This window comes from Drosophila miranda, assembly GCF_003369915.1.
Source record: "Drosophila miranda strain MSH22 chromosome Y unlocalized genomic scaffold, D.miranda_PacBio2.1 Contig_Y1_pilon, whole genome shotgun sequence".
NCBI lineage: Eukaryota > Metazoa > Arthropoda > Insecta > Diptera > Drosophilidae > Drosophila > Drosophila miranda.
This window is the reverse complement of record NW_022881603.1, coordinates 5,514,352-5,528,135: the sequence shown is the minus strand read 5'-3', so window position 1 is coordinate 5,528,135 and position 13,784 is coordinate 5,514,352. Positions and strand designations below refer to the sequence as shown.

At 42.2% G+C, this 13,784-nt stretch overlaps 4 protein-coding genes across 4 annotated transcripts; 3 read left to right on the top strand and 1 right to left on the bottom strand.

Moving 5' to 3' along the window:
* Positions 1-1,679: 1,679 nt before the first annotated feature.
* Positions 1,680-2,335, bottom strand: LOC117190459 (28S ribosomal protein S17, mitochondrial-like). Its single transcript, XM_033395531.1, has 2 exons — positions 2,228-2,335; positions 1,680-2,161 (listed from the first exon to the last, which is right to left on the bottom strand). Exons 1-2 carry the CDS (start codon positions 2,333-2,335, stop codon positions 1,802-1,804), a joined length of 468 nt encoding a protein of 155 aa, XP_033251422.1. The 3' UTR covers positions 1,680-1,801.
* A 757-nt stretch (positions 2,336-3,092) lies between these two features.
* Positions 3,093-4,909, top strand: LOC117190457 (ras-related GTP-binding protein C-like). Its single transcript, XM_033395529.1, has 5 exons — positions 3,093-3,258; positions 3,385-3,855; positions 3,923-4,141; positions 4,204-4,346; positions 4,402-4,909. The coding sequence occupies exons 1-5, from the start codon at positions 3,256-3,258 to the stop codon at positions 4,697-4,699; spliced, it is 1,134 nt and encodes a 377-aa protein (XP_033251420.1). The 5' UTR covers positions 3,093-3,255; the 3' UTR covers positions 4,700-4,909.
* An 11-nt stretch (positions 4,910-4,920) lies between these two features.
* On the top strand, positions 4,921-5,831 carry LOC117190458 (ras-related GTP-binding protein D-like). The gene is made up of 3 exons (XM_033395530.1): positions 4,921-5,054; positions 5,117-5,259; positions 5,315-5,831. Exons 1-3 carry the CDS (start codon positions 4,935-4,937, stop codon positions 5,619-5,621), a joined length of 570 nt encoding a protein of 189 aa, XP_033251421.1. The 5' UTR covers positions 4,921-4,934; the 3' UTR covers positions 5,622-5,831.
* Positions 5,832-12,828: 6,997 nt separating this feature from the next.
* LOC117191255 lies at positions 12,829-13,784 on the top strand. Its single transcript, XM_033396174.1, has 3 exons — positions 12,829-12,921; positions 12,980-13,160; positions 13,217-13,784. Coding segments are annotated over exons 1-3 (666 nt in total). The 5' UTR covers positions 12,829-12,919; the 3' UTR covers positions 13,700-13,784.

The window sequence follows — 13,784 nt, the reverse complement described above, 5'->3', positions numbered from 1 at the left end:
ACGCGCTGATGTTTTCTTTTTCAAAGAATTTGTAAATATCATTATATTTTCTTAGAGATGGGAAGTTTTGCCTTGTTGTGTTGTACTTTGTACAATTGAAAATTAAATGCGAGGCGTTATCGATACTATCGCATGTATCACATATAGGAACTATATGCATTTTGGCGAGAGTGTGCCTATCGAATGCGTTACCACTAAGCAGTCTGTTGATTCTTTTAGCGTCAATGGCTTTAAGCTTAGTTTTATTTAGGAAAAGCGAGCAGTAACCTCGGTGCTTGATACTAGCAAACTCGGCGTATTCTCTCTCCCATTCTGCTTTTAAGATTCTGTGTATTTCGCACATAGCGTCTTTAAGGTTCCATTTAACCACTGTGTATTTTCCTCGTCTGTGGGCTTCTTTGGCTGCTGCGTCAACTGAAGTGTTCTGAGGGATGTTAGCGTGTCCGGGAATGTAGTGAACCTCTACAGTTCTTAGATGTGGATTTTGTTGGATCTTTTCTCTGATTTTGTGGGCGATAGAGTTATCCTGAATGTTCTTCGCCAGAATGAGGGCCCCGTTTCTGCTGTCTGTCAGGAGCGCGACACGAGGAAAATTGTACAAAATAGCATGGTCTAATGCCTTCTCGATAGCAAGGAGCTCGGCGGACAACGAGGAAAGGGTTTTGTGCGTGTAATAGCTATCTAAAAAACCTGTCCTATCGTGCAGGAAAGCGGCGCTGGAATGCCCATCTGCGACTGACCCATCCGTGTAATAGATTTCAAAACCACCCTTTGTCAGCTGATCCTTCTTTTCCCCGTGGAGCAGCATGATCCCTGCCTGGTCTATAGCGTGCTTGTTGGGTGCAGAACCCTTGAAAAATTCTAAGTCGGAGCTAATTTTAGTACAAAACGAAGCTGTGGCCTCGAAAACCTCAACTCTATCTATTATGCTGCCAAACTCCCGATATGCCTTAGCGTAGCCCGTGTTTAAATCCCTATTTGCTGACACTGTTTCACTTGCTGTGAGATTAAATGCAAACACCTTAACCAACTCTTTCGCCGCCAGGAATCTCATCCTGTAGTCCGGGGGAAGTTCTTCTGCCATGTGATATATGATAGGAACGGGAGTGCAGATTATCAGACCAAGCGACTTTCTGAGGTGATGGTTGCAGTGGGATTTGATTTTGGCCAAGGAAGATTTGGACAGGTTGCAAAATGATGAGCACGCGTACTCTAGCCTACTTCTGACAAATGCCTTGTAAAATATAAGCCCTCTTTTGGGGCTGATACCATAGTGACACCCACTGAGTAATCTGAGAAACGCACAGTTTCTGTTCGATTCCGAGATGGCCAGATCAATGTGACCAGGGGCTGAGTTGTTTGCTGAGATAGTCCTGCCTAGGTATTTGATCTGCTCTACTTGTCTGATCTCAACTCCTTGATGCGAGATATTTAGCGCAGCTCTACGATTGTTGAAGTAAATCACTTTAGACTTCACCGGATTGAATGACAGGTTTAGCCTATTGCATTTTTCTTCGAAGAACACTTTTTAAATTAGGAAAATACGAGTCAACGAAAAAAAAAACTGTTGATCAGATGGATGGCCGAAAGTGTAAATGAATACATTTATACGTAAAGAAAGCAATCAAATAAGACATGCAAATACATTATCGACAATTTAAATAAAATATTTAAAGAAATCTTTTAATCAGACTCTTTTATTGGGCCGGCTCTTCTGGGGCACGATCTATTAGATCATAGATAGCAGACATTTGCAAACTTAACGAATACTAAGCTTATATATGTAGATATACCAAACTTATCAGACCGCAAAGGGCTGATCTTTGCCATCTTCATGGTATTTGATGTACGTCTCGCCGTGGGTAAAGTCTTTGGTGCCCTCGAGGCGACCACGTGGTGGGGCCTTGTCATAGTCGAAGGACTTCTTCGACTTACCGAACAGCTCGTTGGCCATCTCGATATCCTCGCGGTACTTACCGACCACCACTTTTTTGCCAGTGATGGGATCGGTTATGTCACCAAGCGGATATACCACTTTTTCTACAGCATGCGTGATGAGGCGGGTCATACGCTCGGGGAGCTCTCGTATCAGGACCACGTCGCCGGTCTTGCACACCTTTTGCGGATCGTGGGCAAAGTAAAAGTCGTCCTTTTTAAAGTACTAAACGTAAGAGAAATGGAAACTAAGTGAATCCCATGCTACTGTTTGCTGAAAGCGGCAACAAACCATATTCAGATTCTTGTCCAGTTCCATGCGGCGTATGCGTATCTTGGAGGCATTTTGCTTGATGCAGGGCATGCATTGGCCCATCAACAATCGTCCACGCCTCGACATCCTCTTTGAGCAAATTTTAATTAATATCAATTTGTTTATATGCAAGTTCGAAAAAGGAGTTCCCTTATCGGTCTGACCCTCCGAAAAATACCAAAAATACGTCACAAATTTCAAAGTACACCATAAATATATTGACGAAGTATTTGTACTGATATTCCTCGATTTTGATATTCGGTTGAATACTACTAACTAGTTAGGACCCTCAGCCCTCAAAATATAATTTTACCCGATTGATGATTTACTTTCCTACGAAACTGGATAACTCTAAGTTCTCATCTTTATTCGCTTGTTTATAAAATAATGTTTAAACAAAGAAGTTCAAGAAGAATTTCGAACAAACTCTAATTGTTAAGTACACGCTAATTACACATTTATTACATATTAACTACATCTATGTGTAATTACCAAAAGCGACACCTCCAGGTGAAAGTGTGAAAAATCTCCGTTATCCACTTATTAAGTGAAAAAATTAAGATTAATGGCAAACGATCAGGAATTGTATGCTGATCACGAAATGATATTCGTTGGGGCCCCGGAAAAGGATTCAAATGGCATTTCTACATGATTGGATTAGCACAACGAGGTGAGTGAATAACGAGTCTTAAGAAATACTGGAATAATCTGGAAATACTCAAAAGTATTACAAGATGCAAGGTGTGTGAGGCAAACATGGTGGCAAAGCTAAATTGCTAGCAACTGCAGCTGATTTCTATCGACTTATCGACACAATAATTTTCCCAATCAGCTGATTGCCGATGTGAACACACTTTAATTCCGATAAGAAACTTTTAATACGAAAAATTAAGTAAACTAAACTAGTTAGTCGGAATAACGTTGAATACAAGCGCAGTCTCCAATCAAGTTGGCGTCCAAGTAACTAACTAAAGACGAGAGGACGGGATACGAGCCTAGCTACCACAATGGCAAGTAAACAATGAAACCGTATCAGTGTTGGTGCCGCAGCAGCAGCAGCCTCCGCCCTTCACACGCTTTTCTTTTCCCCATTCCATTCCAATCAAGCAAAGCATGACTGATTTGCATATCAACAGAGTTACGACGACGGCCACTACCCAGCAGATACATTCCCGAAGGATTTCGGATATGGGACCTACAATCAGGATGGTCTAGAAATGGAGCCCAATTCGACGGGCAGCAGCGAAACGAAGCCGCGTATTTTACTAATGGGACTGCGCAGATCCGGCAAGAGTTCAATTCAAAAGGTTGTGTTCCACAAAATGTCGCCCAATGAGACGCTCTTCCTCGAATCGACGAGCAAGATCGTCAAGGACGACATCAACAATTCCAGCTTTGTGCAGTTTCAAATTTGGGACTTTCCTGGCCAAATCGATTTCATTGAGCCCACCTTCGACTCGGACATGATCTTTGGTGGTTGCGGGGCCTTAGTGTTTGTCATTGATGCCAAGGATGACTACAACGAGGCCCTAACCAAGTTCAAAAACACAGTGATAAAGGCTTACAAAGTGAACCAGCGAATCAAGTTCGAGGTTTTCATACACAAAGTGAGTTCAGATACGGCTGTTGCTTATCAAGGCAGCTGCTTAATTCCCACTGCCACTCCACCCGCAGGTTGACGGAATAAGCGATGATTCAAAAATGGAATCGCAACGTGATATACATCAGCGGTCATCAGACGATCTAAGCGAGGCGGGTCTCAACCAGATCCATCTGAGCTTCCATCTTACCTCCATATACGATCACTCGATCTTCGAGGCCTTTTCCAAGGTGGTGCAGAAACTAATTCCCCAGCTGCCAACGCTAGAGAACCTTCTCAACATCTTCATACCGGTTTGTCATTTCTGTACTTTGTCGAGCCACTTTCCTACTATTTATCCAACAACAATTTGCAGAACTCTGGAATTGAGAAAGCCTTTCTCTTTGATGTGGTTTCTAAAATCTATATTGCAACGGACTCTTCACCTGTGGATATGCAAGCCTATGAGCTGTGCTGCGACATGATCGATGTGGTGATTGATCTGTCCAGTATATACAGGTAAGCCCTCGATAAATTTCCATTTGTCGATGATATATGCCTATGACCATTACAGCTCGGAGGAAACCGCCTTTGACAGCGGCAGCTCTAGTCTCATAAAGCTGAATAACAATACGATACTCTATCTGCGAGAGGTGAACAAGTTCCTGGCCTTGGTCTGCATACTGCGCGAGGAGAACTTTAATCGGCAGGGCGTCATTGATTACAACTTCATCTGCTTTCGCGACGCCATCAGCGAGGTATTCGAGCTGCGTCTGAAGCGGCAAAAGCAACTGGAGAACAATGAGGACGAGGATATCGCCGACGATCACACACTAATTCGCCATGGCAACGATGGAGCTGTGGTGACCTGAAGGAAGTCAATTGGCTGATTGGATGAGATCCCTTCATTTACGCTTGCTCCCACGATGAACCCAGAACCAATTTCTTAACATTAATATTCAGTGGACACGTTGATTCCAATTTTTTATGTTTCTTTACCGTTATATCTAGTGCTTACCTTGTTTATTGATACATATATTTAGTCTTTTATAAAACTTAAAATCTGCGTAAGCCCAGCAATTGAAATTGATAATATTACTAATAAGTATGAGCTTCCATCTTACCTCCATATACGATCACTCGATCTTCGAGGCCTTTTCCAAGGTGGTGCAGAAACTAATTCCCCAGCTGCCAACGCTAGAGAACCTTCTCAATATCTTCATACCGGTTTGTCATTTCTGTACTTTGTCGAGCCACTTTCCTACTATTTATCCAACAACAATTTGCAGAACTCTGGAATTGAGAAAGCCTTTCTCTTTGATGTCGTTTCTAAAATCTATATTGCAACGGACTCTTCACCTGTGGATATGCAAGCCTATGAGCTGTGCTGCGACATGATCGATGTGGTGATTGATCTGTCCAGTATATACAGGTAAGCCCTCGATAAATTTCCATTTGTCGATGATATATGCCTATGACCATTACAGCTCGGAGGAAACCGCCTTTGACAGCGGCAGCTCTAGTCTCATAAAGCTGAATAACAATACGATACTCTATCTGCGAGAGGTGAACAAGTTCCTGCGCGAGGTCTGCGAGGTCTGCATACTGCGCGAGGAGAACTTTAATCGGCAGGGCGTCATTGATTACAACTTCATCTGCTTTCGCGACGCCATCAGCGAGGTATTCGAGCTGCGTCTGAAGCGGCAAAAGCAACTGGAGAACAATGAGGACGAGGATCTCGCCGACGATCACACACTAATTCGCCATGGCAACGATGGAGCTGTGGTGACCTGAAGGAAGTCAATTGGCTGATTGGATGAGATCCCTTCATTTACGCTTGCTCCCACGATGAACCCAGAACCAATTTCTTAACATTAATATTCAGTGGACACGTTGATTCCAATTTTTTATGTTTCTTTACCGTTATATCTAGTGCTTACCTTGTTTATTGATACATATATTTAGTCTTTTATAAAACTTAAAATCTGCGTAAGCCCAGCAATTGAAATTGATAATATTACTAATAAGTATGTATATTTTTAAAAGAAAACTGAATTTGCATTGCATACCTCAATCTGGGGGATTCCTGAAACTGATGATGATTAAAGGTGACAACGAAGTGACTGTGAATCGAAATCAAATTCAAATCGTCCTAATATCTGATTTCTCTTAGATTATTTATATTTGGGCACATCCGCGGGGTGCGAACGTACGCTTTTTATATAAAAAAAGATAGGTAATTTTCATCAGATTTTTTTCGATTCGATAGAATTTTGTAAGTTTTATGTTTAGTACAATGGATGGGGTTCATCGATGTTGGCTTAATCTAGTAAAATGTAAAAATCTGTGAAACGGAACCGAATATTCTAAGACAGTTAATTTATTTTAAAAGTGGATTATTGTAGGTTTCTATCTAGTAATTGTACAATAAATTATCTCTATTGGTGTTTTTGAAATTTATTTAAGTACTGGTCGCGAACGTACGATTTTTCCATGTGATTGTGTTACTATATTACCTCACACTCTCCCGAAACAACTTAAACACAAACCACAAAAACAGGAAATTCTCTAGCACGGTTCCGGTACCTGTATTCCGGCCAGGCTATATAGATATATATAGATGTGCCAGTTCATACAACGAAAGCGTCACACACTGGCTAGCGCGTTCAGTACCCCAGAGTGACGTCATCATGAGAGAGAGAGCGCAGAGAGAACATCTTTGCATGTTTAGTACACACGCAATATGTTTCGACAAAAATATGTGATTGTATGCTTTTTCAGATTTTTTGAACTCTCTCAGGTCTGGTTCTGATTTGCCACCAGCATGTTTTAGTGTATGGGTGCACATGCATTCTCACGTACTTTGCGTGTGTGTGTTTAGTATTGCTGGCCGCTAGAACTGAAATTTGAGTTTGGTTCTTGTTTTGGGTCTTTTGATGGACTGACCTACCGCCACAAAATAAATGAAGAATGGGCAGGGGGTGGGGGTATGGTACACTAGGGCGCGGGAAATGAAATAAAAGCTGTTATTTGTTTGATTTATACCACAAAATATAAAATATTACAATAATATAATTACACATTTATTTCCTTATTTTAAACAGGTTTATTATAAATTATACAAATTATGCAAACGCCGTCGGTTCTCGACTTTTTTTGTTTATTATAACTAAAACAATGATGTATCTAAATATACAATATAAGAAAAAATATATATATACTTAAATAAATATGCATAAATATAAATGGAATTGGTTTTACATATATTTCAAATCAATTGTCAATCGCGCGCTTTCCGACGGGAATCTGCAAAGAAAATTTAGATGCCGGTCGCACCTTGAATACTCTCATGGACAATACCCATAAATTTTCTAATTCAATTATAAAATATCTTATGTACATACATATGTACATAAATATTAAAGTTTATTACATTCGTATATTTTATTCTGATATATTTAATCAGTATTTCGAGACTGTATGTATACTGTATGGTTAGTGACAAAAAACCCTACTCGCATTCAAAAATCGCTCTTAACCACACAAATCCTCGGTGCTGGATTGATTTTACACATGCGCCACACACACATGCGACTTCTTTACCTTAATCCACGCTTTCTTATTTTCTTCACTTCTATTCATCCCTTCGCAACCTCACTAATAAGTCTATCTTTTCCTATTGTATTCCTTATATTCCCAGGAACGTATCCCCGCTTTGGAGCCGCCATAGAATTCCGATAGATGGCGCTTCGCCCTCAGAACTGGACTATCTGGAAACTGGAAACTATCGCTACCACCACCAGTTTCTGATCTCTTCATTTTGTATTGTTTCTAGTCTATTTTTTAAACCTTGTTTTACAATCAATAAAATTAAAAGGTGTAAGATATGAATATTAGTTTATAAGATTTGAATATTAGTTTAAGATTTACTCATCGATAGTATTATAAGAAATACCAATGTACTCGATATATCGATACTTGTCCTCGACAAGTATCGATATGCCTGTTGGACAGAATTTCGCTGCCGTTGCAAGGGAAGTTCTTGTACCGAAAAGTAAAAACGCAACCATTCATATGTAAGGTTTATTTGTGACTAATAAATGCTCTGCTAGCAGGCAGATAGAGACCGAAACGAAAGGGAGAACAAAAAGGGAGATAAGAGAACGTCGCTTCGTTACGTCTCTCACTCATACATACGTCTACATACTCATATGTCTGTCAATACATGCGTGCATTGCTAGAGATGGTCATTCTTCAACACCCTTCCTCAATGCGTGCAGGCTTCCATTTAACTCAATTTAAACTTAACAGTTTTGTAAATTCGACATGCTTTCTCTTAGGGAGATTCTTGGTCAAGATATCTGCAATCATATCTGTTGTACTAGCATACTTTAACTTAACTTGACCTTCTTCTACAATCTGTCGTACAAAGTGATATCTAATATCAATATGCTTGGTCCTTGAGTGATGCACTGGGTTCCTAGCCAGCTCTTGTGCGCTCAGATTATCGCCATATAAGTTAGTTGAGGTAGCTTCATCTCTACAGCCAATTTCAATGATTAAGCGATGTAAGAATATGGACTCCTTACACGCAGCCGACAGTGCCATGTATTCTGCCTCCGTGCTGCTAAGTGCCACGCTGCGTTGTTTCTCAGATCGCCAAGAAATTGGGCCACCTGCCAAAAAATAAACATAGCCCGTATACGACTTCCGGTTAGTTCGATCGCCGCCCCAATCCGCATCCACATATCCAGTAAGTGGCTGGTGACACCCTTTGTAGTGTAGTTTGAAGTTCATCGTCACTGCCAAGTACCTCAGAACGTGCTTCACACCAGCCAGATGCTCTGCGTGCGGATCTTTGTTCCTCTGGGCCAACTTTGCAACTGAATGCAAAATGTCCGGTCTGGTTGTGAGTGCCAGCCACATCAGCTCACCAATCATGGATTGATACATGACAGGATCAACCTTTTGACACTGCTCATTAGTACAATCCACCTGGAACCCCGCATCCAACGGAGTAGCCACTGGTCTACATTTGTCCATTTCGTGAGCTTGCAATAGTTCCTTGATGTATTGCGAGGGGCCTATGGTGATAGGCCCAAGCTCACCTTCACGGTGCACCTCCATGCTTAAAAACAGCTCTGGAACACCTTTGTCGATACATTCGAACGCATTTGAAATAGCCGATTTGATACCGAGCATGTCCTCTTTGGACTGGCATGCTATAAGTAAATCGTCAACATATACCAAGATTAACGATAAGTTACCTTTCCCTCTCTGCTGGTAGAGGCACGGCTCGTTGTCACAGGAAACAAAACCTAGATTAGTCAGGACGCCATTCAGCTTCGAATTCCATTCCCTTCCTGACTGCTTCAATCCATATATTGCCTTTTTAAGCAGCATAGCCTTCGCTGGATAAGCTCGATCAATGTACCCTTGTGGTTGCTTCATGTACACCGTATCGCTCAGGTCACTGTTGAGGTATGCCGTACATACATCCATTTGGTTGACATATAATTTCAATTCTGCTGCTAGCGCAAGAATAAATCGCACGCTCTCCAGTCTGCAGACTGGAGAAAATGTTTCCGCATAGTTTATGCCGTACTGCTGGGAGCAACCTTTTGCCACCAGCCGCGCCTTGAAACGTTCGATTTGACCATCTTTGTCGCGTTTCAGGCTATATACCCATTTGCATCCAACTGCTCGTTGTCCTGCCGGTAAGTCTGCCAACTGCCATGTCTCGTTTGCCATTAATGCCTCATATTCGCGTTGCATCGCTTCGGACCAATGTGATGCATGAATACTGATCAACGCCTCCTCGTAGGATACTGGAATCTTAACGTCGCTGGCAACCAGAGCACCAAGAATGTTGTACTCCTTTCTCGGACGGCCAGGTTTGCCGGTCCGAATCAGCCTTGGTCTGCCAGGTCCAACGCGAGGAGCTGGCTCATCTGACTCAACCTTTTCTGTTGCGCTCTCGTACCCATCAGTACCGCTGCTACTGGGATTCTCCCCGTCAACGCTTGCACCATGGCTGCTGTCTCCACCGCTGCTGTCAATGTCATCAGTATCGCCGCCTGACTGCATGCTAACTTCTGCCTTCGGAAGTTCGAATGTGACTGTATCCTTGTCGTCTTGGATCTCGTCAAAGAGAACAACTCGCCTCTCAATCACCTGATGAGACACAGGGTCATACAGTCGATAGCCCTTAGCCGCTACTGAATATCCAATCATGCAATATTCTTTGCCTTTTGGTTGAAGTTTACTCTTCCTTGGACCCTTGTCCAAAGCTACTGCAACGGAGCCAAAAACCTTTAGATGACCAACAAAAGGTTTCTTACCAGTCCACGCTTCCATAGGCGTCATACTGGTCAGCGCCTTGGTCGGTGATCGATTCCGTACATACACAGCTGCGTTGACTGCCTCAGCCCACAAGGATTCGCCTAATCCTGACTGGACCAGCATACATCTTGACATTTCCACCAGAGTGCGGTTTGCCCTCTCAGCAACGCCGTTTTGCTGTGGAGTGTACGCCATTGTCAGCTGCCTCTCAATCCCATTAGTTTTCAGAAATTCATCAAACGATTTGTTGACAAATTCACCGCCATTGTCGCTCCGGATACATTTGAGACTTTTTCCCGTTTGCCGTTCAACCAGGGTTTTGAACTCGACGAACTTCTGGAAGACTTCATCCTTTGTCCGCAGGAAATACACAAATATACGCCTTGATTTGTCATCGATGAAGGTTAGAAAATACTTTGATCCAGCAAGCGACTGTGTGCCAAAGGTCCCGCACACATCTGCATGAACTAGTTCCAATATATCTTGAGCTCTACTGGTGGTTGCAACAGGAAATGGTTGCGCATGAATCTTGCTGACCATACATGTTTTGCAATTCATATTCGCCGGGAAAACCATATTTTCAATGCCGCGCACCATTCCTTTGCTGATCAAATCTTTCATACTACTGATGTTCAAGTGGCCGTACCGTTTATGCCACAGGGCACCATCAGCCTTAACCGCCGCAAAACAGTTGTTTTGTTTTCCTCGAAACATATACAAGTTTTCAACTCTGTTCGCCTTTACAATGCATTCGCCATTTTGGATAACTCGTGCATATTCTTGTCCAAAAGTGACGAAACATTTATTCTGTACAGCGCTGCTCACCGAGAAATAATTTCCATTCATTTCGGGCACATAGAGAACATTCTTTAACAGCAGCGTGCATATCTCTGTCTTCAGCTCTACTTCCCCTTTTCCTTCAGCTTTTAGGAAACCGGAGTCAGACAGACCAATCATTTCTGTGTGTTTCTCGAACTTTGTGAATAACTGTTTCTCACAACACATGTGGCTTGTGGCACCACTATCCAAACACCACATACTCTTTTTCAAATTATCTGCGTCCAACGCATTTAATAGACTGCACTGCTTGTTCTCCACTCTTGCTGCCCTTTCCACATTTGCGCTCTCCTTCTTACACTGAGCCTTCATATGCCCGCGCTCACCACACTTGAAACATATCATTGTATTGTTTCTCTTCTTTAGCGCTCTGTGCGCGGCCGGCTTATGTACTGCGGTATATGCCTTTGCGTATTCCTTTTGATCTTCTGTGTTTCCCTTTCGTTCGCCTTCTTCCTTCAGTTTTACGCATAGAACATCGAAAGTCGGCAGACTGTCGCGCGTCTCTATGGCGACAACGAAATTTTCGAATTGTTCTGGAAGGCTTGACAACAAAACAATTGAGCGCAGTTCATCATTTAGCTCGATTCCTACTCACCCAAGGCCATCAAGAATATCCACGAACTCATTAATGTTGCTTGAAATGCTTTGCCTTTGGTCCATGCGCTTGCTTAGCAATTTCTTGTACAGTTGAACCTTTCGTACAGGTCCACTTGGTTGATGAACACTCTTTAATTTGTTCCATGCTTCGGACGACTTACTGCAATTTTTAATGTATCCCAACTGTGAAGTTTTCACACTCAATGTGATCATGGCCAGCGCCTTTTCATCCTTGGCCTGCCAATTGACACCTTCGGGAACATTCGTTGGTAGCAGGTCACCAGATGCCACACTCCACAATTCAGCGTGCACCAAGACAGACCGCATTTGAATACACCAGGAGTCATAATTTCCCTCCTCTAATTTGTCTATTTGATACATCCCGCTCATTGCTGATTATCGTTTAGTCTCTGAGTCACACCGATGTTAATAGTTCGTAACTAAAACAATCACTTTACTTTTAATTTACAAAATCCGAACCTGGGCCCATAACCTGTTGGACAGAATTTCGCTGCCGTTGCAAGGGAAGTTCTTGTACCGAAAAGTAAAAACGCAACCATTCATATGTAAGGTTTATTTGTGACTAATAAATGCTCTGCTCGCAGGCAGATAGAGACCGAAACGAAAGGGAGAACAAAAAGGGAGATAAGAGAACGTCGCTTCGTTACGTCTCTCACTCATACATACGTCTACATACTCATATGTCTGTCAATACATGCGTGCATTGCTAGAGATGGTCATTCTTCAACAATGCCAACACACATTCATTCGAATACGACGATCAAGAAAGAAGAACATATACAGCCAGGCTCCGTTTTTCACTTTCACAAAAGTTTTCCGATTTACTTTTGAAATCACATAAATTGGGGCTCTCTTTTTCCCATTCCGCAAGATTTCTTCGTTTTCAAAACGAAAACATTTTCGTTGACGAAATGAAAAGTAAACGGCTTTTTATACAACAAAACGAACCCTAATTGCAAAAGGAAAAAAATAGATGACTTATTGATGCATTAACATAAACTTGATACCTATATCAGGGTAATTTAACTTGTGCTTTTTTTATAAATAATTTTATTTTAGCCCAACCTCAAATTTGGTTCGGACAAAATTGGCCACAGCAACAACAAAAATCGTTTTGGTGTAAGCAGCTGACGCATTCCGATTTGGTTATCGGAACGTTGGCAAGTAATAAATTTTTGCGTATAACAGCACAAATGTGCATGTAACAGCTTAGACTGTGCTTGTAACATGCGCTTAACAGAACATCTGGGTGAGCACAGCTGTTTCCCGCCCAATATAATTCGGACTTCAAAATGTAAGTGCAGCAAATTAATTTTTTATTTCAAAATTACCGCTTTGTTCTTTATATCCAGGGGAAAGCATAAATCATCTCTTCAAGATGAAATCCTGGTGGGTTTTATGAAAGACAACCCGGACTTGGCAAAAGGATTTGTGAAGGGCGACCGAGTTGTTGTCGATGCCAAGTGGGCAGAGCTTTGCGGCGCTCTCAATGCTGTTGGGCCGCCAATCAAGGACGCATTGGGTTGGAAAAAGGTATGTGTTGCACAACAAAAGGTAGCACACTTCTATATTCAATTCTACAATTTCAGGTTTGGGCAGATTGGAAAACAAACATCCGCAAGAAGATGGCGAAAAACAAATCAGAAACTCGAGCTACAGGTGGAGGGCCCTTCGCTCAGCAATCGCTTGGGGAATTGGAGGAGATAGCTATGTGGCCTCTACGAAATGGTGGAAGGAGTAGGTGGGCCAGCGTATGGACTTCCCCCCGTACGACCAAGGAGGCCGACACTGGGGTTAAGTGCGTGATGGAAGACCCCATTGAGGAGGAACCCTCAGAGAAGGACGAACCCTCAGAGAAGGAGGAGCCCATGCCGAAGCGCCGTCCAACTAGACCAGCGCAGACCATGGACCTCAACGATCTCTGCGCTGCTCAGCTGGATGAAATGTCGGCAATTTCCAAGAAAATTTCGGAACATTTCGAACGAATGGAATCGTTAGAGAAGGAGAAGCTCGAGGTCCAAAAGGCGCTTGTAGACAAATTTAGCCAAATTTTGGACAAATTTGCGAAATAATTAGTTTCCTATTAGTTTTTTTGTGAAACTTAGCTTTATTAGTTATAAAGAATATCGAATGACATAAAGAAGAAAACATGAAAAA